The 24,406-nt window shown below is 38.2% G+C and overlaps 1 protein-coding gene across 3 annotated transcripts in view; it reads left to right on the forward strand.

Moving 5' to 3' along the window:
* The window catches only part of twin (CCR4-NOT transcription complex subunit 6-like twin), a 291,402-nt gene that overhangs the window by 247,395 nt on the left and 19,601 nt on the right, over positions 1-24,406 (forward strand). For all 3 annotated transcript variants that reach the window (XM_069501501.1, XM_034972835.2, XM_034972836.2), the window contains 2 exons: positions 4,944-5,012; positions 23,548-23,705. In XM_069501501.1, the coding sequence (XP_069357602.1) occupies positions 4,944-5,012; positions 23,548-23,705 (227 nt within the window). The remainder of the gene's footprint in view (positions 1-4,943; positions 5,013-23,547; positions 23,706-24,406) is intronic.

Below are 24,406 nucleotides of genomic sequence, written 5' to 3' on the forward strand. Positions count from 1 at the left end.
AAGACGTCGCTTGGTTCTGTGTTCACCTTTAGTTTCATGTTAAATATAATAGTACCTACTTACAAAATATATAATAACAGTATCAAGTAGGTACCTAGGTACTTTTGACCGGCCCCGTCTTTTGTTGGGGTGGAATTTGTGAAAATCGTTTTCTATTGGGAGCCGTTATAAAGAAAATCTAGAAACAAACTCAAGTTTAGACTTATTTAGACATTTTCATTTAGACTCCACAGTTTAAAATGTATCTAAATTAATTACTCGGTCAGTTTAGCCTTTTATATGTTATCCTTTTATATGAACTTCTTTAAGTTGTCCGCCGGCTCAACGGCTTATTCGCGAAGCGCTGTCCACACTCCACACCTTGTTTGCGCGCTTGTCTTATTAGGCTTGTCGGAAACCTGATGTTCACGAGTTTCGTCGTCAAAGGCTAAGCGACTGCTGTAGCGTACTGTTCGTCCCGATATGGAGATGTTGGTAACAGTTTAAGGGTCTATTTTGTTTTAATAGTGGTATTAACCATGGAGAACAAGCTGAAGTGAATTTATAAGGCGAATTAATCGCCAGTATCGAAAACGAAAGAACGCAGAGCACCAGCTCTTATGAAGTAGAGGTTTTGTTGCAATTTGTAATTGGCAAATGTACGGCTGAAATTAATAATTCGATCAGAAATCTGTCGATCATAATTTTTTTTGAAATAACAACGTTGATAAGTAACCTTTCGACAGATGACAGATAGGATTGCTTCTTAATTTCGGTTGTTAGATGACATTTACTCGTACATGAATTATTTCTGATTTAACAGCGATGCTACTGGCCAAACACCTCTCTTCTTCTTTTCGTAGATTTATTATTATTAAGGAAATTCCGAATTTACCAGTAACTCTGGAATAATTTAGAGAATTTCATAACTTTAGCCAGTTAAGTTTATAGTTTTGTAGAATAATTTGATAATATCATATCTATAAATATAAGCAATCGGTTTTTCATCGTTTTCGTCTCTATTTTATTACTTCGATTGGAGTTTAAGTCATAACATATTATTATATTATTTATGTATGTTCATTCATTTGCATCTAAACTGATTATAATATGGAACTCATATCATTCGTCATTTTGTTTATATTCTCTTCAATTAAGCTTCATTAGAGAGGTGGTTGGTTCATTAAGGCAGAGTTACACAGTGCGATATTGAGGCATGAATTGATCTTGTTAGTGGGCTCACCATCTAGTCCTTCATAGTTTTAGGTTTAATTATGTAGTTTGATTTTAATTTAGTTTGTAACGATGGGGCTGGCATATAGATTATCTGTAAAAGCCCCATACAAAATATCAGATTTAAATAAAAAAACCTTGGTGAAAAGGCAGTGTGGTGTAGCTTAGTGATTTTAAATGTATCAGTGATCCAAAGTTTTCCTTTGGATTTGACCCTTTCGCCAGCACTTCAGCAGTCAGCTGTATGTTAATCGGTTCTACTCCCTATTCTGCCTTTCCCACAGCACGTTCCTGCATCATTTGAATATCTTTTAAGTTGCGGTACCTCAGCCTTGGAAAAAACCATTCGGTTCCTTTGTTCAAGTGTGAACGAACCTCAATTTTAGTATTGTTTACGAAAAGGACATCCATCAGGCGGCGGCCGGTCGGGGCGTTTTTAGCGTTTAATATTCAATAACACATCCATAAACGGGTATTGTGTTGCGAGCTATGCCGCGACGCCGCCGCTCGCATGCTAACATTGTCGTGATTTAGTGCAGGGCCGGCGCAGCCTACGGGCCTAATTACAAAGGGTAATGAGATGACGCCCGCGCCTGCGCACAGCGCGCTGCACCGCCCGACGACGCCTCCGCTAGCAGAGTTGCAAGACTGTTGGGATGTCGACAATGAGTATTGGGTTCACAGTTAATAATCTTAGCAAGCGCGCTTCAAGCTAAAGAAATATATCATCATCATTGCTTTCCAAAAAGCATGATTGTCTTCAACCGCAAACGATAGACTTATAATAAAAATAAAATTATCCTTTAACGTACCTACGAATCGACACTGTTTAGATGCTATGGGATTTATTGTGTCAGGTACTGCTCATTTAACTTGATTTGTACTTACTATCCAGCGAACTCTTTTCTTCTGCTGAAAATTCCTTTATTAAAGTCTTTAGACACCAAGCCTAGATTTAAATCGTCTCTTAAAGCACGTGTGTAGACCACAAAGTAATCCTATTACTACTCTACGATTTTGTTCTTAAACAACATAACTAAATTTTCTTTCAGCTTTGCATTCATGAAATTTGGCTCAAGCTGTATCTCTGGTTCTAGTTGACCGATTTTATTGCAAAATTCTATGTAGTACAATAGTGTCTTAGAATTAAAAAAGTCCAATTACCATCTGCCATGCAATGGCGCGCAGTTTTACAGTAATCCATTTTTTCAAAGTGTTACACATTTAGTTACAACTAGCTGATGCCCGCGACTTCGTCCGCATGGAATTAGGTTTTTAAAAATCCCGCAGGAACTCTTTGATTTTCCGGGATAAAAAGTAGCCTATGTCTTGATCCAGGGTATAATCTATCTACATTTCAAATTTCATCCAAATCCGTTCAGCCGTTTTTGCATGATTGAGTAACGAACATCCAAACATCCACACTTTCACATTTATAATTGTTTTTTTTTTAAGAATATTAGCCAAGTTAAGTGACTAATATTCCCCTTTCCTCTCCAACTAAGCGTCAAGCTTGTGCTAGGAGTAGGTACGACAATAGTGCAACGGGCGGGGTTTGAACCGTCGACCTTCCGGTTTTCAGTCCACCCCTTACCCGTTGAGCTATTGAGGCTCAATATTAGTAGGATAGTATGATTTACATGGAAAACTTGTTTAAGTACGTATCGATATTATAATCTTTAAAAAAAATATGTTATAATTAAATGAAATCTGGAAATTATACTTAATATGTCGTACGAAATCGTAAATTGGATTAATTAATTAGTAATCTGCTTTGTCGTTAATTGCTTTGGAACTGCCAAGTAAAACCTCAATTGGTTAAGTGAAGAATAAACAATAAATAGATATAGATAAATCATAACAGGAATATCAACAAGCTTTACACTAAATACATAAATGTCTGAAAGTGCCTTTAGCAAATTATTCAAATTTCTATGGGCAATATAAACACGACATGATCCGCTATACGCCCACCGAACCCAGCGACAAGAACGCCTCGAACGAAATAACTGATGAGCGCTGATTCCTATCGCTTATCTGATATGACAGAATGTTTTTAACAAACAAAAGCTTTCAATCGTAATGGTGAAATGCGAGTGCTATCCTCGCAATTGTGTCAGGGGTTCCGTATAGATTTCAAATACAAAAACTATTCAGTAGGTGTTGGTTGTTTTGCGTATTTGTATTTAGTCATTTTTGACTATGCAATTTTCGATGCATGGACAGGCAATAGTTATTCTAATGTCTTGCACCACAACTTTTGTTACAGTCAACTTTATTTTCGCCTTTGTTTTTGTGCAAATATTTTGAAATTATACTTTATAGTGGAAACCCTGCCAACTGTAGCAAATGCATCGACTGCGGTTAGAAGTGTCCTTCATCAGCACCGATGTCGTTTCACGCTAGAAACTATAAACCTCTTTTTGTTAAGTAACTTTGCCTTACCACATATTAATTACTACTTTTAAACTTACGGAGACGTTTAATTTCATTATTCAAACGAAGATTTTGATAGTAGTATTCAAAAAAAAACACTGTGATGTGGTGATAATATTTAGATAACTTTACAAATAAAATACATGAATAAGGACTTCTGAGGGCCTGAAACTAATCAGGCATACTCCTACAAGGAAGTGAGTATGCTTTTATTAGCTGGTCAATATTTAAAACAAAGAGCGTTCCCACAAACTTATATCAAACATTGAATTTTTCTGCATAAATTAACAAAACTTCAAATACTTTCAGATCTTGTGTGATTAGTAATGTAATAATTACTACTTGATGGAAGATCAATAGCTTGCAACTGTCACTTCTATCTGTCCTAAATAGAAAATCAAAAGAATGTAGAGCATCCCATTTCTCCCATCTCATTGTATACCAATTTAAATACAATGGTGTTTTTATTACACTTTTTTATTTTTCTTAAACTATAATACTTTTCCTGATACCGTTAGACCAATAATAAAAGCTTTAAACCATGGCTCATGAGACATTTGACAATCTATCGTTTAATTTCACAGGCATTTTCTTATTTTCACCTTCAACAAAAGATTGAATTAAACCCGCATCTTTGTTGTGATAATAAATTTATAAATATTATGATCTTGTGATTTTATTGAAAGTCTATATTATAAATGTGTGACATGGGGATTTAATCTTAATATAAATTCTCGTGAACTCACAATTTTATATCTGAATACTGAGTACAGGAGGCCTTGACTATTCTTTTTTCTCCAAAGTTTTATATCTTTTCGAGTGCAATATAAAAAGTTCAAAAAAACTTTTTATCAATAGTTTGTACGTAAACGAAAATGCCGATATAATTTAGCATGGGATTAATCGGGTTTTTTGCCTTCTCCGAAATATGAAGCCGACGATAAAAGCAATTGCAAATACATTCGAAATGGGATATAGCTATGATGCACGATTTACGAATCGCAGTTTTTGCTGCAGATACTGAATAACTTTTTTGTCCTCAAAAACTGTAGACCGAACCGATCGTTCTGGAGATTTCGTTCGTCATTACTAATCGTTGGTAATTACTCGTACAATAAATAAATAAAAATATTTTTTATTCAATTAAACTTTTACAAGTACCTACTTTAGAACCGTCATATGTATCTACCACTGGTTCGGAATGCCTTTCCTACCGAGAACAACCAGCGAGAAACTCGGCTTAATTTCTTTGATGGTTATCAATTTATGCTAATTGTAATTATCATTTGTTCCAGTTACTGCCACCTTACCACCACAGAGGCCTTGGATCCCCTTGACGCGACCGAATAGGAGTCGTCCTACATGTGAGTACATGCGCTTTTTGGTCCTCCTTCTCCGTCTTATAGCAGACATAAGGCGAAAAATCTGAAAACCGTGAGTTTAGGGTTACATCACACAAAAAAAAAAATTGTGGTCATGAACTAATAATAGGCTGATGATGATGATGAACTAATAATTGGTATTTTCAATTTTCGAAGTAAGATAACTATATCAAGTGGGGTTTCATATGAAAGGGCTTTACCTGTGCATTCAGATTTTTATTTATTTTAATGCATCATAGTTTTTTAATTATCGTGCATGTCGAAAAAATACGACTGTAGTACAGGACCCTCGGTGCGGGAGCCTGACTCGCACTTGGCCAGTTTTTTTGTTTTACTTACAAAGATACATAATACAAACTTGTGTTTCACCCTTTTTGTTTTATTAAGTAAAAACCGTTCGATCACAGATCACACTTTTGCAAATGAAACAATTAATAATCCAACAACCGGCATTCATCTTACGTGTTAAAGACAAATAAACACGCAGACATTTATTAAAAAGCGTTAATAGAATAATCGCGAACAAGTTCTGTCGTTAATTATGCACCAAGTGCGTCGTGGTGGCTCGTAAGTCTTATAGGTGCGGCTCATTGAAGTACCCATAAATAACAGACCACGGAACGCCCTACAACATCTTCTCAGAGAATTTCAAATTGAACAATCCTTGATACTTGCACTTCTTCTTACTACTTACATTCCAGAACTAACTTATGTCTGCGAATAGGTCCGCGTGGCATGGACATGGACTACACAAATGACTAACCCCCTGAGATTGAATTTTCAAAAATGCTTTCGTAGCGGATGTCTACGCCATAATAGCTATGCATGCCAAACTTCAGCCTGATCTGAGCTTCACACGTTTGAGCTGTTCGTTGATAGATCAGTCAGTCAGTCAGTCAGCTTTTCCCCTTAGATATATAGATAGTCCGGATATCGTTTCAACTATTTTTTTAAATAAACTGTCTATTTTTACTTATTAGAAAACTCGTATGATGGAAGATGTTAGCTTGATGATTTAATTTCTTGAATCAGTGGTATTAGGTTAAAATAATTTCCTCTGTTTTTTTTCTATATCATGATCAACCCATTGCCGGCCCACTACTGAGGACGGGTCTCCTAATAGTCCATAATAGTATGATCAAGAGATTAATTATACAGTGTTTGCCTCATTGTTTCATATTCATGCTGTGTAGCTATTCATATTGCATAGACGGAATTCTCATAATTACATCAGTACCCTTAAATAAATGCGAAAGTGTGTTTGTTTGTTGGTTTATTGGTTTGCTGGTGTGTGTGTTTGTTGGTTTGTCCTTCAATCACGTCGCAACGGTGCAACGGATTGACGTGATTTTTTGAATGACAATAGATAGATAAAGCCTTGGAGAGTGACATAGGCTACTTTTAATCCCAGAAAATCAAAGAGTTCCCACGCGATTTTTAAAAAACCTAATTCCACACGGACAAAGTCGCAGGCATCAGCTAGTCATCCATATACTGTCCGTTTTGCTCGATAGTAAGTCAAGCGGTTAACATCCTTATTTAAATTGATAAAGACATGTTTTCTGGAGTCTTCAGGATAATAATTCAGCCTCTCTCCGATAAGTATGACATCGTATTTCGACTTGTTTTTTAAAACAAGTAGGCTACCTACGTCTGTCTTTACTTCGATAAAAATATGTATAGTCCGCGAAAGATTGTGATAGCAATCTGCGGTATGAGGCAGGGGGGCGCCCCGCACACCCGCACGTCACCCGCGTTCGCCCGCACTTAGCGCGGGGGTTGAGCGGGGTCGAAATGGCAATCGGGGCGTTCCCTCCCCGATTGCCATTTCAATTTTTCCTGTTTGTCTTAGATCTTCTAGCCAAGTATGTTCTGGTCTGGTCAAGTGATTGTGGTCAAGCGGTAAAGGTTGGAAGAACCCGCACTAGGACGGACAGACGACATCAAATGAGTCGCAGGGAGCCGTTGGTTTCAGCCGCGCAAGACCGTAGCGTGTGGAAGTCCCTACAAGTCTACCTACCTAGAAGGTCAAGCTGTGAACGTCTATCGGTTGATGATGATAATATGGTAAAGGTTTCTTACTTATCTTCACATTTTTTTACGGAAAGCACGATCGCGTATTAATGTAAGCGTGCCGTATCTGCAGGTAGATTCAATTTTATGTGTATGACTCTACGGCGGGTGGTGCTGTTCGTAAAATGTTCTTATCTTTATTCAAATTAACCTCTGCGGTATACATCTTCATGTATGCTTTGGTAGCCAGGCGGTATGTATGGGCGGTTCCTCGATCATAATCCTCCATGGTAATAATAAATTAATTTCAATTTACTACCTATACCTACCATAACTTAAGTCTTCATCTCGGTAATTTGTAGGAGTTTACATTTAATGAAAAATCCTGTTATTGAAGATTCATATTCATCATTGATTCTTCTGCAAAACGGCAATTCTATCTTACAATTGTACTACATTTGCAACATTGACCAAATCCTTACTAAAGACGTGTTAACTTGGACCACTGCTCTATTTTTGATATTTGGAACAGATATTGAGGACTTGGTTGGTGTTTATGTTATGTATATTCTATAGTAGGTTTTAAATTTAAATTTTAGGACTTGTTTTTTTTAATTGGTTTAATAAACAATATCCTCGGTATGCTTGAACTTGAACTATCGTGACTAGACAAACAAACATAACTCAAATAAAACCGATGTTTATCTATGATGTCGATATTTTTTGTCGTGCCTTTTTATCCTCAAGGACTACAGAGGACAAAGAAGATTGTTGATCTTGGATGAACTATGGACCCTAAAAAAGTAATATCCATGAATAACAAAATTACTGTATTTAATTTAAAGGTTAAACAAATTCCCTAATGTAATGCTGTATTTTAGTTCTCTTATACGGAATACTAAATGAACCATGAAATTAAAAGGGCGCGGCTTTTGAAAATAACGAAAGCATATGAAATAAATTGTTTTGCTCTTCAATTGGCGTTGCATCCTGCCGTCACGGACTATAACAGCTAACACATACACCATATAGGCACAATACAGGGCCTATAGATACCAATCTGATCTCTTGCTATTGTGATTTGACCTCTAAAGTAATAGTACTATGGTTCATAGATGAAGCATGCGAGGGCTTGCCGTATGTACACCTAATTTGCATAAATCAAAGCTGAGAATCGAGCGTGCAAAACGTTTGATCACAGCCTTTCACCTTTGTTTCACTGTCGGCTGTTACCCTGAGCTGTGTGTGAGGTAATACATGTTCACTTATACTCGTATTTCGTATGATACGCACATTTTGCAACATTATATTACTTTTTATATTGTTCTCTCCTCCATTATTGTCACCTCAACTTTTGTAATAAAACAATGAATATTCTAGGAGCAAATAAGCGAGGTGTCAATAAATTATTTATCAGACTTCTCAAGTAAAATTGCCAGTGACTTTGTCCGCGTAAAATTGAATTTTAAAATTTTCTTATTTCTCTTGGGAATACGGTGTACCTATTTCTGGTATAAAAAATAGATAGGAGTCTCTGCCTATCTCCGGTATGTCCTTTTCGTCAAGATCAGTTCTGTCACACATACACAGACATGAACAGACAGACAGATAACTTTGATATATATAATATGAATATCTAGGTATAAGTCCCGAAAATTGCTAATGCGCGTGGCCGCCATTTTAGTGACGTCAGCACTAGACTGAAGTTCCGAGCTGATGGTATATTTTTACTTAAATATACGTCAAATGACTTCATTTCGATGATAATGAGACATGGTTCCAGCGCAATAGCAATTTCCGGACCTTTAATATGTATGGGTTTATTTTGGCAATTTTTGATGTGTTTCTTAAGTTTTAATAATACAATTATCTCTACTCTCAATGGTAGAATTAAATCAAGTTCAAAGTAAAAGTGGTATAAACTAATTGAGTTGCGGTTATGTAGGAGTTGTGATTAAACTTATTATTAAATACAATTAATCTCTCTTATTGCCATCGTACTTTCTACCGTCTGCCTCCTATATTGACGGTAAAAGACCGTAAATAATTTAGAGTTGGCCATTGTACAATTTATCTCGCTTTGCACTAATAGCAAAGTGAACTTAAACGTTTGCGCTGCTTATAGCCGTTATTTTGTAATTAAACGAATCCTTCGCTCGGCTAACGGGACTTAAGTAATTTGCTTAGTTGATCAAAAATAGATTTTCATTTAGCCTTCTAAATTACAAAAACAAATTACAAAAAAATAACAATTAATAGGACTGACTGACTGATCTATCAACGCACAGCTCAAACTACTGGATGGATCCGGCTGAAATTTGGCATGCAGATAGCTATTATGACGTAGACATCCGCTAAGAAAGAATTTTTGAAAATTCGTACTACCTCATTTCAGTTAGGTACTTTCAGTGCTTTCAAAGCAGTTTTTAAGATGTTTTTTTAAATAATGAATTTGTAACTACGGCGGAGTTGACAGGTTCTTTTATTTTATAGTGCCCACGATTATACATGTTTAGTTAATTTTTGTGCAGAAGTAACTTCGAAAAAGATTTTTCTTATAATCAATGAGGTTCATTGTCTCATTGCGCCCTTATATTCTAGTGCCTCTTTAGAATGTGACTTAATAACGTTCCCTTTGAAATTCGTGTGCCGAAACGTAGAAAATCTCCCAATTATCTCTCGGATTAAGACGCAAATAACTATAGCCTGTGCACAACGGCTTTTATACGCACTGCTACGGCTCTCAATCAGTTTGTAAACGAAGTTAACTCCAATCTGAATAGTGGAAAGCAGGATTTAGCTCTTTTTATAGATTATAAGAAGGCTTTTGATACCCTAGACAAGGATGTATTACTCTTAGCCATGCAGGAGTGTGGCATTGCCGGTGCGACAAATAAGTGGTTCCGTAACTACCTATCGGACAGAACTATACGCACCGCGGTCGATGGGACAACGGGTGACGAGTGGAACGTGTCATTGGGTGTACCGACTGGCTCAATTTATGGGCCAGTGGGCTACCTGATGCTCGTCAATAGTGTGGTTAACGTGATCAAGAAGTGTCGAGTATATATGTATGCCGATGATATGTGTTTGATGTACGCGTCAAAGGACGTGAGCGAGGCGCGCGATAACATCCAGTCAGATTTTGAAAACGTAAATAAATGGGCGCATGATAATGGGATAATTATAAATATGGAAAAAACAAAATGCATACATATATACTCGCCATATAACAGACAGGCTAAGACAGTTAAATATAAAGATATAGGTATAGTTGGTCATAGTTATGACTGCTTGCATAATAATAAGATCTCGTGCGCATGCCAGCAGCTACAATATGTAGATAAATACAAGTACCTAGGGTTGCACATAGATCAAAATTTCAATTGGAAAACTCACGTGGGGCAGGTGTGCAACAAACTGAGGTCGGTGTTAGGTAAGTTTTATCATCTCGATCGAGTGCTAAGTAAACGTACAAAACTAGTTGTATACTACGCACTTGCTGACTCAGTTATCAACTATGGCCTTAGTATTTATGGAAGAACTTTTAGTACCTACCTAAACGAAATTAAAAAATTACAAATTAGACTTTTAAAACACATTCTAGGAAAAAAAGAGAAAAAAAAGTATAAAGGGAACTATGAATGTGTTTTAAAGATCTAAAAATATTGCCTGTACATAGTAAAGTAGATTACCTAATAGCTAGAGAACATTATTTTTCAAAAAAATTTAAAAACCCCACGAAGCTTAGGGATAACGCTAGAAGTAATAGGAAGACAAGATTCATGTTACCCAAAGTCTGTAACTACTACGGTGAAAGGTTAAGTGAATATTTGGTACCTAAAATTTACAACGGCATAGAGTGGTTAAGGGAAGAGAATAAGGTCAGTGAGGGGGTGCTTAAGAAAAAGTTAAAGGAACACTTCCTTAGGGACCCCCTTACTGTTTAATTTATTATCAATTTATTATCATTATTTGTTTTTTATTTTAGTTTATTTTGTTTGTTACCTCAGATTGAGGATTGATCTCTAAAGCGTTCATTTCGCTGCAGCGATCAATCCTTAATCTGAGTATAAGTTTATAAGTTAGAATATAAGTTTACATATATAAGTACAATTTAATACGTAGATTATAGTTATTTTTAAGGAGCGCCAGCTCGCCAACAAACTGGCTCACCAGTTTGGCGAGAAAATAATAATGTAAATATTTGGTGTACCTACGCTTGTTATAAATAAAAAAAAAAAAAAAAAAAAAAAACATTTATCCTTTTGCAAGGACAGAGAATGCCAGAAGGTCATTACGTTCCCAAACCCCGACGGTAGGCATGATATTGAGCTTACACGATCAAATTTTAACGAAACGTATCCGTCCTTTGCAGTCACGAATATCTCATTACGTAACATGCCTTTTGGAAATGATACGGTATAACTTGGATCATTATCAGCCAGTCTCTGGTTAGGTACTAGGTTGAACTAATTTTGACTGCAATCTATATCATCTACAGTAGCCTGACTGCCTTGAGCTGACAAGATATACAAGTAGGTATACAATATATTTGTAACTCTAAGAAATGGTTTTGGGATGATAGGAATTAAAATGCAGAAAGTTAAAAATCCTCATGGACTAGTCAATTACTGGAATAAGAAAAAATGCCGATAGTGCCTTACGGGTCCGGCCACGATGCTGCCGTCTATTCGCTTATCACACTAAATAAAAATGTTGATAATTTTATTTTCTTGCTGAGCTAGCTGCTTGCAAGATGTGGTGAATTATTTGGGGGAACTGTCTAATGGTACAACAACACAGTAGTACAACAATGAACACTTAAGTCACTGAAAAATATTACTTTTATTTTACTTATAACACTCCCAGATTGTAATTAGCAAGCAATTTTTAGAACCCGTTTGGGAGCCACTTTAGGAAATACAATTGCGCTCAATCAAGCTCACGGTCAAGTGGCCCAGGAAGAGAGGAAATGCCCTTCGTTGGCCTTTCGGGGAACAATGCACAATGAGAGACATTGGCTGCGGCCTCCTCGCATCCGTGACTCTAGGATATGTCTAGGTGTTGTTTACGGTGTTTACATTTATAATACACCATACAAATGCTTGCAGCAACAGAATTTAACCAGAGTGATTTAGTTAGACTCGTTAGACTCTACCGCTTCTTAGATAACACAAGGTATGCTATTCATCTGGTGGCAGATCGGTTTTACCTTCTATGCCATTTATCCGTATCCGGTCCGTAATCCGTATTCCGTACCCAAGGGTGCCAACGGAACCCTGTTAATAAGCCTTCGCTGTCCATCAGTCCGTCTTTCAGCGAGCTGTACCTATCTCGTAAACTATTATAGGTAGAGATTGGAAATTATTATAATATATTGGTAAGCATTGTGGTCTTGTTAGTGGGAAGTCCCGGGTTCGATTCCTGGCAGGGGTTTGGAATTTTATAATTTCTAAATTTGTGGTCTGGTGGGGAGGCCAAGCGATTTAGCCTTCCGGTACGATGCCGTTTACAAACCAAAGGGGCATGGGTTTAATAAAACTGCCATACCCCTTTCAAGTTTAGCCCGCTTCCATCTTAGACTGCATCATCACTTACCAACAGGTTAGATTGCAGTCAAGGGCTAACTTGTATCTGAATAAAAATAACCTGGTGATAGTTTTGGCACTTCTTCGCTTAGAGCTCTTTTGATTGCAGAATATGATATTATGAAAGCCATAAGTGTAAAAAGGTACTCCATTCATCTAAGACAGCATACAAGATGCTTGTGTAATGGCATCGGCAATAGACAGCTCGCGCCTCCTTCCATTATATTCGAGACATGATGGCAGCGAGGCGGGCTTGATTTTGCGTTTTTAGATGCAACGCGACCTACGTAAAGACTATTTTTAACACTGTATTATACTATCGTGTGTGCTTCATTTTGAATTACAATTTTGGTCGATGGATGCCCAACTTTAGTACCCATCCTGGATCCATATTGTCATGCAATTTTAAAGTCCAAGACACGGGTCTGCCCACAAAATTTAAATTAAATTTGGCCACTTATGCCATTCAAATTGCGCCAATGGCAGTACTATCATCTTCACAGGTTTATCTTTAGTTGAAAGTGTCCAGTTTAAAAAATTAGTCAAAATAATGACTAATTTGTGAGTAGCTTACGTCAAATTCATGATTCTAGGTCAACGGGAAGTACCCCGTAGGTTTCTTGACAGACAGACAGACAACAAAGTGATCCTATAAGGGTTCCGTTTTTCCTTTTGAGGTACGGAAAAAAACATACCAGCGTATAAAAAGCCAACAATTGACTATGACTATATTTTAGTTGATTTTTTGTTATGAATTACCTAAATGTAAACAGAATAAAACCAACAAATATAATCATAACGAGAGTTAAGTCATGTAGTACTTAATGGACAACGGTTTATGACGTTTGTTTTATCCGTTTTATCTCTTGCCATTGTATTAGATGAAGAGCACGATGCTATCATAGTCTCCGTTATGACTGAGTCAGACATAGCAGACGGCCGATAGTCAAAACTAAATACAGAATAGTTGATTAATTCATACGGTACCCATTATGGAAACATCATCATTCGCAAATCGCAATCTAGTAGCAACTAAAGCCTTTGAGCTTTTCTCCATAAAGCTTAACACACATTACACTTAACAATATTATGTGAATAACGCACCGCAGTTCGGCGATTCACGTTGCAAATCGCCGCCCGCACTCGTAGTTTGTTCCCGCATTTTCCAGCATTTAATAATGCTAATGAAGCAATCAATACGGCTACCGCGTCAAGTAAATGTGGCACATGCTGACGACCATAGATTACTGACGCTATTCACATTTCATTGGCGCGTCCGATGCGTACATAGGCTAAGAACTCACTGAGGGGTTCTCGAACGCGTCCGCCGCATTCTTGTCAGATATGTATGTAAAATTGTGTAGCACATTGTAACGACGCTTTTACTATACGTTCGTGGCGGGCATGGTTACTCGCAGTGCGCGTGCGCTTGTAGCGTCTGCGGGGTACTAGGAGAACCGCGCGGCACGCAGTTACCCGCGATCTTAGCGGCGTTTATCCGCACACAGTATACAGTAGATGCGCACAAAACCTTTTAGGCCTAGCTTGTTTCTGGTGACCAGTTGGTCGAGGCAGCCTTGTTCGCGATGCGTAGATAGTTACGATCACCTGGCAAGTCGTTACAGTGCACGATGCGTAGTGACTAGTGAGTTGCGATATTTTATCTGCGGCCACTGGCCGTGGCCGTGACCGCGCAGTGCCCGAGGTCCCTAATGCGTTTTTGCAGTGATCAGCACGATTATTTCGTGCGGTGTGGGTTGATGTGCGATCAGTGCTGAGTGCATAGCGCGAGATGAGCCGTATGTAACGCAGTACTGAGAAATGTGTGTGCTGATGATGTCATTAGTATTTCTTTAACGAATTCGGTGGATGAAAAATACGCCGCGTGCGGTGTGACTCAGCTCGGCTATTAATGGGCGATCAGATTGTCGTATAAATTACAAATAATAATTTATTATTTTTTACTAGCTGATGCCCGCGACTTCGTCCGCGTGGATTTAGGTTGTTAAAAATCCCGCGAGAGCTCTTTGATTTTCCGGGATAAAAGTAACCTATGTCCCTCTCCCAGGTCTTAAACTATACCCATGCAAAAATCATGTTGATCCGTTGCTCCGTTACGACGTTATTGAACGACAAACCAACAAACAAACACACTTTTGCATTTATAATATGGGTAGTGGGTACTAGTGATACACTCTCACGGATCGCAACTTCCAATTTGGCATGACTCACGATCATACGCGGCGTAATGAATGTTGTATTAATTTTGATACTTTTTGTATAGGATGTTTTTGTATAATAAAAATGCCCATTAATTCTTTAATCTGGCATTTATTTGGGCGTAAGTAGCTAAGAACCTGGGTACAAATCGATTCACAGGTTGTTACGGAGATGATTGACTATAAATCAAAAATCTGTTTGGCTGTCCAGGTAGATGAAATAATTATATTAATGTTTTTTTGCGCTCATGCATGTTGCTTTCAAAATTCAATTCTATATGGCAGTTAAGTGCGCCTTAATATGTACCTAATGCCATTAAAACCTGGGTACTATCAAAACAATTCAAGTTGCCAATTACGTACGTGATTGTCCTTGCCGTCGTCCCAATTGATGGATGTCAACTGCTGGCCATAGTCCATACCTATGGGTTTCTTGAGTCTCGAAGCGATTTCAACACTGTAACAGTAGGTATAGCTGGGACGCAGACTTATGCCTAATTTCACCAAGCAAATTAATCATGGTTTAGATAATGGCGAGTTTGGAACCCCCGTAGCTTTAGTTTTAAGTTTCTCGTAAAAATTATCTCCACTATTATCATCTTACAAATGCAACAACCGACTATCAAAAAGTGTAATTTATTACCTATTTTGAATAAACCATTTGATTTGATTTAACACTCTTTGTAATTCTCCTCTTTGAAAATCGCGTATATCATCTGCCAAAAAGGGATAGCATTACAATGTTTAACTAAACGGGTTTTTTTTTGTGAAATTGGGTCCTAGTGTCTTGCTGCTTAATATATTAAGCGGCTTCTTGTGAATCGTGTCATTTCATGTCTATTTCATAATCTTTCAAAACTCCCGTATTTATTTCGTGTCCATTCATTGCGGCACAGCCATTTCAGCGTCTTGGTATCCTAACGTCTACTATTTGATGCTTCGAGGCTCGAGCTAAGTGCTCCGGCTGGCCTATCTATTGCCACTTTAGCGTAGCAGTTCGTTGAGCTATGTCGGTTACTCTTGTCCTTCAACGGAGTTCCGTTTTTCTGACCACGTAGCAAAATTCCGAGCATAGCTCTCTCCATCGACATGTTTTTATCTCCATCGATCCTAAGCTTTCATACTAGGCACATAATATAGTTAGCAACGTACCTTCGTGGTTATAAAGCAAGTTGATTACAAACCACATTTAGCTGTCATTTATGTGCATACCCCAGCATGTGTTGTTCCCACAAAACTTCCTCCATATGCCGCAGTGGTATTGAAAATCGATACAAACAACGTTTCAGTAGGTATGCTGCATCCTTTCTTATGCAAATTGCTATTACAAATAACTACGTCTGTATTTATTATACAACTTTAGTATTTAAAACGGGGAGCTGCCATATTACTAGAGCAGCAACATCTCGCAAAACCCTATTGCCTTTTGTATAGTAGCTGAAAATAAAGCGTAATTCATTCTGTATCTTACGCGTAAGTCTGAGTAAATTTAAAGTATGGTCTGTCACTTAGTCGCCTTCGTCTGTCCCTTATAGTAATGTTATTGTTTGTACAGTAATGTAACACGAGTGAAAAGATATTCTCCTAGCTAATGTCTTCGTTATTATTATCTGATAACGAGCGCTTGTTTAACTACGGCAAAGCCAAAAAGAAGCGTTATGATTTTGGCAGTCTATGTAATGTATGTATGTATGTATGTATGTATCTATATTTTATACTAACAAAACAATCTGACTGATGTTATATCCAAAAAGTAGCGATCTTTAAAAACAATTTTTCAGCTATTGTATCGAGTGGGATGTCAAATGAAAGAAGAAAAAATACTGAGTTCACAAATATAAATATAGTATAGTACTATTAAACTATAGCAAGCGAGAGAAACCCAATTTTAGTATAATATTTATTTTCAGCGTTTATTACGACGATCGTAGTCGGGTTTTGGTTTTCAAGTTTATCTTGTTGACGTTTAACGTGAGAATTATTGCTCTATGTTCTAACTCAGCGATTTGAAGTTATTTTGTTGTTCACATTTGGTTATGAATAATTTAAAAATTATTTCTGTTCTGCCGACCTTCCAGTATCATTGCTTTTTGTTCCTTTGGTGTTTGATTGATTGCCACAAAAACATGGTCCACTCAGTGCGGTCACGTTTAAATTGCGTCTTCATGCCCGCTCTTCACTCGCGTGCGGATCGCGTAGCGAAATTCTGTGAACGGCGCAAAACAATCAGCCACGCTGTGTTTAACGCCTCTTCTTTTTAAAAATAGACTAGCGCTTAACTGCAATCAGACGTGCTGGCAAGTGATGACGTAGCCTAAGATGGAGCGTGCTTGCCTAGAATTTCTGTAGCTGCTTCTGTTGTACACAATCTCTAAATTAAATTGACAGGTCTAAATCAGTGCTATCTTTTTCCGCTGGGAGCATATAATATGATAAAATGATAAATCTGTCATTTTAGTTTTGTTCTGGGGAAATATGTGGTTTATAAATTTTGTGCAACAGTATTAACCACATTCAAGGCTATGCGCCGCGATTGCCACGCGAGTGAAGAGTGGGCATTATTTTTGATCTTTCAATTAGACCTCTGCGTACATGTATTTAACCGGGATCTGAATAACATTTTGTTCAGATTTGACAGGCTACAACATTTTGTTCAGATTTGACAGGCTACAACATTTTTCACGGATAAACTGCGAATTGAGATTTGACCCTAGTCGGTTGGTCTAGTTGTATGACAGATGAAGTTAAAATGACGTTACGGTTAACGTTTAACTTTAGCGTAAATTAAATCAAATTGGGTTATACTAGTGCTAAATATAGCTTGTTAGCATCTATCGAGACTCTTTGCGTCATATTAGCGTTTATACGGTCTATATATGCTATTGGATAATAGCATATTTATTCTACTAATTCTCTTAAGCTTAAACCACATTTGATGACGGTTAGTATTCAGCGCGATACGGCTCTATCAATTGAAGGTGAAATCAATAGAGTCGATGCGGTCAGTAACAGCAGAGAGCCGACAGCTTGGGTCTGTACTCCGACAGTGCTAAATATAGCTTGTTAGCACCTATTGAGTCTTGCGTCACATTGGCGAGCACACCGGTCTATGACCTAATAGGATCTTTATCCTACCAATCCCATTGAAAATCCTTCGTAGCTTAAACAACACTTTTAATGATCCTTGTGTAAGTCAGGACCCTGTCAGGACAGTCCTCACGCGTCGATGACGCACACATTTTAAATTATTTGGATGACGTATTTGATAGATAGTGTGACGATCGCAATCACCCAGCAAGAAAACCATAAATTCGGCCTATCACATCAATTGCTATTGTAGCAATGTGATAATCACAACTTTCGTACTTGGGGCGCTGGTCGACAGTAGCACTGCAATTGCAGACAGTAGCAAAGCATATAAATTAAATTAATTGTCGACCAACGTGAATGAAAATTGGGTAGGTACAACCATAATATTCATGAATCTACTAAAATAAAAATTCCGAAAGCGAATTTTGATGAAAGGCACAGAGATTGCTTGTACGGATAACCAATGAATTCCCACTGGAGTTCTCTTATAAACTCTTATATCCACGCGGATTGCTGCGCGGCTTTTGAGCTTGTAGTACCTATTGCTATTATTAGTATTGGAAATAATTACGCGAGCGTGACCGACTATTGTAACGGTATCAGTTCATCGTCTAGCCAGCTTTGGGGATTTGGACGCGGATATCAATGTGAACCGCACAAACAGAGTTTGTTTTAGGCGGAACGTGATTATCGCATGAGTAGACATTGGTCAGAACAGCGGGAGATCGTTATTCGTTGAATCAACGCTGACCATAAAAATGTAATATCATTTCTACTGTAAAAATGTGACGACCTTTTCCGCAACGGTGCCCTTTTTTATTCCAATACTAGTTAGCCCTTGACTGCAATCTTACCTGGTGGTAAGCGGTGATGCAGTCTAAGATCGAAGCGGGCTAACCTGGAAGGGGGGGTATGGCAGTTTTTATTTAGCCTTTACATTGGTATATTAAAAACCCATACCCCTGTTTTTACACGCCATCGTACCGGAACGCTAAATTGCTTAGTGGCACGGCTTTACCGGTAAGGTGGTAACTAGCCACGGCCAAAGCCTCCCACCAGACCAGACCAGAGATTTAGAAATTATAAAATTCCACACCCCTGCCGGGAATCAAACCCGGGACCTCCCACTATTAAGACCACAGCGCTTAAAACTGCGCCAGAGAGGTCGTCGCGTCGCCCTAGTAGATATGATTGCCTTGCAAGGAACAGGTGCCATGCTATTAAGCGTTCTGGCACGATGCCGCATACAATCCAAACGGGTGTTTTTTTTTTTAATTTGTTCACGGCCCAGAATGGATGCAAGGATATGGAATGTATATCCTCAATACAGTTTTCTTTTAAATTTGTCGAATAGGATGTCTATAATCAGTGTGATATGATCATTGAAAATACTAACCATTTGAATTAATTAAACAACCGTCGTGGTTAACTCGTCTGAGTATGGAAATTAATCCAAGATAAAGAAGAGTATGAATCGCCGTGTTTAATAGTTTCGAAAGGTTTTTCCTGTGTAGATAAATCGTCACTAAAGTGTAGGTATTTGTTGTATTTCTTGTCAGCTCTTAGGTAGAACCGATGCGATGGGAGAGTCTCTGACATACCTAATATGAAAGTTAAGACATAAGTTTGCCTAATTTAAATCAATATTTTTAAATTATACGAGATTGCAGTCAAGCCCAAAAATTACCTAGCATTTTTCCAAAAAAGAAAAAAAACTGTTTAATAATATCAATATTATTTTGAGGATAGTGGTTAGTCAAATCGCCCGTTGCTCGTCAAAACAAAGCGATCAGCAATGCTTGTATTGTTTCGCCACGTTTGGCATGCGGCGCGTCTCGTGGCAACTCATCGGGCATACAATGGACGTCTCCGGAGCACGTGCTGCGGCCGTATTGATCGCAGGTGACGTTGACTTTGCGCCGATTAGCATGAGCGGGAGTGAGGAAGAAACGTGCCTCGTGGCTCTTGACGATTTGAACGATTGACGAATTGACGATCTTTTTCGACTGAATTTCGCTACTACCTTTTTTAGCACTTAAAGCATCAGTACTATGGCATAAGAAAGATGAGTCACTCAGCGAGTGACGGAGAGAACTATGCCTGGAATTTTTCTGCGTTATCAAATCAGAAATGTGGATAGCCGTAGAAGAACCATAGTAACTGACATAGCTCAACGGGTTGCAAAGCTGAAGTGGCAATGGACACATGGTACGAAGAATCGATAGTCGTTGGAATTCCATCCCAAGGTGCTGGGACGGTGCACCGGATAGCGCAGCGCTGACAGACGCAGAGGTGGAAAGTCGAGTTGCAGGGAGCTGCTGGATTCAGCCTTCAGGTGGCGAAAGACTGGCAGACTAGCATATCCTGTTTTAGACTGTTCTGTTCGAAAGACAATACTGGCTACTATTGAATTTTACACAACTGGCTTTATTACGGTATCTATAGACGAAGACTTCCTCGAATGGTGGAGTTAATTGTAAAAGTTGCAAACGGCACAGTTTAATGTGGTAAATCAATAACCAGGCAGATGAAGCCTTCGGAAATTAATTGCTGTTGAAGATTGTCGCCGGTTGCAATTAAATAAGTTGCAATTTATAAGGACATGATTTTCCTGAATCATAAATTCTAACTACCAGGAAAACACATCCGTGACCAAACGTATCTTAGCTTTATATCATGTATGAGCATATAACACCTAAACCTAAGCTGACACTAACGTAAGAGAAGTCGCTGGATTGTACTGAGCCATAAACGCATCTCTTTGTTATTCTGCCTGAATTATTTTAGCAATAACTAGATTTTTTAAGCAAAGTAAAACTATTTTAGAAATATGTATACTTATATAAGATATATGTATAAAAAGAAAGCTGACCGACTGACTGACTGACTGATCTATCAACACACACCTTATACTAATGTTCATGCAAATAGCTATTATGACTTAGACATCCGCTAAGAAAGGATTTTTGAAAATTCAATGCCTATGGGGGTTAAATTGTGGTTTGAAAAGCTAGTATAAAATATGGATGTAGATATTTTTATATTAATCAGCAACGATGCTGTTTGAAAATATCGATAATGTGTTTTACCTTCCCTATGTGGGTACTTCTTTTACCACCTTTACTAAATCGGTTCCCAGTGTTAAGTGCACTACCGTAATCGATAACGAGTGTGGCGATTCATAATCGATTACGTTGCTAGGTGTTTACGTCATTACCTCGTTTAACAAAATTCTAAACTGCTGCCTGTAGGGCGCTTAACGCAGCTGTTAATGGCAACTAAACGGCTCATTTTCGCCGCCTGCAGCTAGTTGCAAAAACGCGTCATCATTAGGTCCGACTTGTTCACGATAATGTCGGACATTGCAGACTAGCTATTAGAAAAACAAAAGCTATTATGTCTTGGGCTGTCCTCGGTCTGGCAAAAGTGTGCTTGAAGTGACATTTAATTGGGATTATTAGAGTAAGGGCGCCTTCAAATCAACCGTAAAGTGCCGCGCAACTGCAGCGCTACACCCACGCTGCAGCCGCGTATCAGTTCATCGATCGAAATTATATGGATTTACAAAGCAGCGCGGCTGAAGCGCGACACTTTGTGGCTAAATTGAAGGCGCCCTAAGATCGCACCTGAAATTCTTTCCTTTCCTTTATTTTATTTTTATTTATAAATGGCTACTAGACAGTTCATTTTCGCCGCCTGCAGCTAGTTGCAATAACGCGTCATCATTAGGTCCGACTTGTTCACGATAATGTCGGACATTGCAGACTAGCTATTAGAAAAACAAAAGCTATTATGTCTTGGGGTTGTCCTCGGTCTGGCAAAAGTGTGCTTGAAGTGACATTTAATTGGGATTATTAGAGTAAGAGCGCCTTCAAATTAGCCGTAAAGTGCCGCGCAACTGCAGCGCTACACCCAAGCTGCAGCAGTGTATTAGTTCATTGATCGAAATTATTAGGATTTACAAAACAGAGCGGCCGCAGCGCTGCAGCCGCGCTGCCTACGCGCGACATTTTGTGGCTAATTTGAAGGAGCCCTAAGATCGCACTGGGAACTCTTTCCTTTCCTTTATTTCATTTTTATTTAAGAGGAAAACTTACGGGTAAGTACATACAAAAAGTAAAGTTGATTACTAGTTTTCACAGACAGAAGTAACATAGAAAGAAAAGAACTCATGTGGGAATATTCTTAACTGTTGCCTGTAAATGGCTACTAGACAGCTTATTTTCGCCGCCTGCAGCTCAAGTCGCAAAAACGCGTCATCATTAGGTCCGACTTGTTTCACGATAATGTCGGACATTGCAAACTGGGGATTAGAAAAACAAAAGCTATTGTCTTGGGGCAATCCTTCGGTCTGGTTGCGACGTATGTGGAGCGTAGATTTGTGACATTTAATTGGGACTATTATAAGTGTAAGATTGCACTTGGAACTGTTTGTTCTGTTTTTGTCCTGCACAGACTGTCTACTACAACAACGCATTGAGTAGTTCTATAGTAATATTTTTTGTAGTCGGTGCCCATGTAGAGCAAAACACTATGAAGAGTAGATAGACAGTTCGTGCGGCTAATTGGCACCGGCTCCACAAAATATTACTATAGAACTACAATAACTCTTGTATACATAATATATTGGGTAATAAATTAAATTATTTTTTACTTTTTAGTGTTGGTGGTTATTGAAGTCGGTTTTTTTTTTTTGCAATTTTTTTTAGTCTTCTCACTATCTTCGATACGTTACATGACATAAATGCAACACAACTCTGTATAAACTTAGCACTAGAAGTCAATAAAGATTTTATTTGTTTTCATTGTCAGTATCGGCTGCTTAACTTTTTTTCGTGTCATTGACTTCACAGTATGAGAATCTTCAGTTTTTTCCCCTTATGAAATCGGTTAACTATAGTGGCATGTCGTTAGTGTCATTCTGACTATCATATAGTGGCTGATGATTACATCTACTGTATAACTAAGTAACACGACCAGGTTACTAATTGGCATTCGACAACATTGTAAAAGTGTGATCTAATTTTTATCGTATATCATTTATATTGCTTGGATACCTATTACTAAATTGCATTCAGCCTCTCACAGATTATTTTTAACTATGGGGTATCATATTTTATGTCCTTGGTCCTAAAGACAATTTAATTACTTAACAAGTCAATTTTGTTGGCTACTGAGTTACTGACACATGCTTATTACCTTATACACAGACAATATTACCTTAGCAAGAAATGGGGAAATACTGTACCTACTGTTTTTTTCAATCTCAGGCCAGTCTCGTGCGTAATATTCTGATTATATGGCTATCTTATTCTATCATAATAAACACCTCTTAGAAGACGATAAAATGATGTGCAAAATTGTGCACAAACTTATAAAATATTTTGGTACCGAAACTTCTCATCGGGGGCGGGACGCGATGATATAATGCACCTCATAGACTGTGCAACATGACGTATTGTTTTACATGTAAATGAGCAAGACACAATTAAAATTTTAAATACAACGCAAGAAGCTTCGCTTTTTTTATTAATTTAATTAAATAGATGTAAAATTGTGCCCACACTTGAAACAAAATTGATTTTGTGTTTCGTTTCGTTTCAGGTATATTCACTGTGATGTGCTACAACGTATTGTGTGACAAATACGCGACCAGACAGATGTACGGCTACTGCCCGAGCTGGGCGTTAGAATGGGACTATCGGAAAAAGGGCATCCTCGACGAAATCAGACACTATTCAGCGGACATCATTAGTTTACAGGTGGGAATTCTTATTAATATAATTAGCAAGTTGTAGTGACAGTTGGCAGGCCATGTTTGCCGTAAGAAACTGCTGGGGCAGACATGTTCTGGATTGTAGACTGCGTACCACCAAGCGCTGTCTACGGCTACCTCCATGACTGCTGGCCTTAAGAAGGTAGCGGGAAAATGAGGAAGGTGGAGGGCCGTAAGGCTTATGTCCAGCTGTAGTAGCAAACAAGCTGTCGGCTCATTGATTGATTTCTGCAGATGTCGTCTTTCAAGTTTCTAGTACGAACTAACTATAGCTAGGGAGTCTAGGGACTCAGAAAGAGGTCTGGATACAGTGTAAGGGAGGTGTGGTGTGGAGGTGCATAGGTATCGTTCTTTCATTCGCGTGGGAAATAAAAGGTTGACTGACGATCCGATCTCGTGGCAGCATAGAAACCCGCCGACGCATTTTACTCCATTGGTCCATACCACCAAACAAATCAAGGCCCGCGCTGCGCAAGTGCAAGTTCACAGTTACGAGCTGTTTTACATTTACAGCTTTTTGACTCAAAGTATTTTTTTATTTAAAGGTGTGGTACGTACCTGTCTAGTTGTGTTTTTAATTTCGATCTATTTCTTAAAAATAGAGATATCAATCTTCTGAACGTTTAAAATATTAATATTAGGAAGCGAGTAGCCATGTGTTACTAATGTTAAGGCAGCCAAAAAAAA

Source organism: Maniola hyperantus, chromosome 10 (assembly GCF_902806685.2).
Source record: "Maniola hyperantus chromosome 10, iAphHyp1.2, whole genome shotgun sequence".
NCBI lineage: Eukaryota > Metazoa > Arthropoda > Insecta > Lepidoptera > Nymphalidae > Maniola > Maniola hyperantus.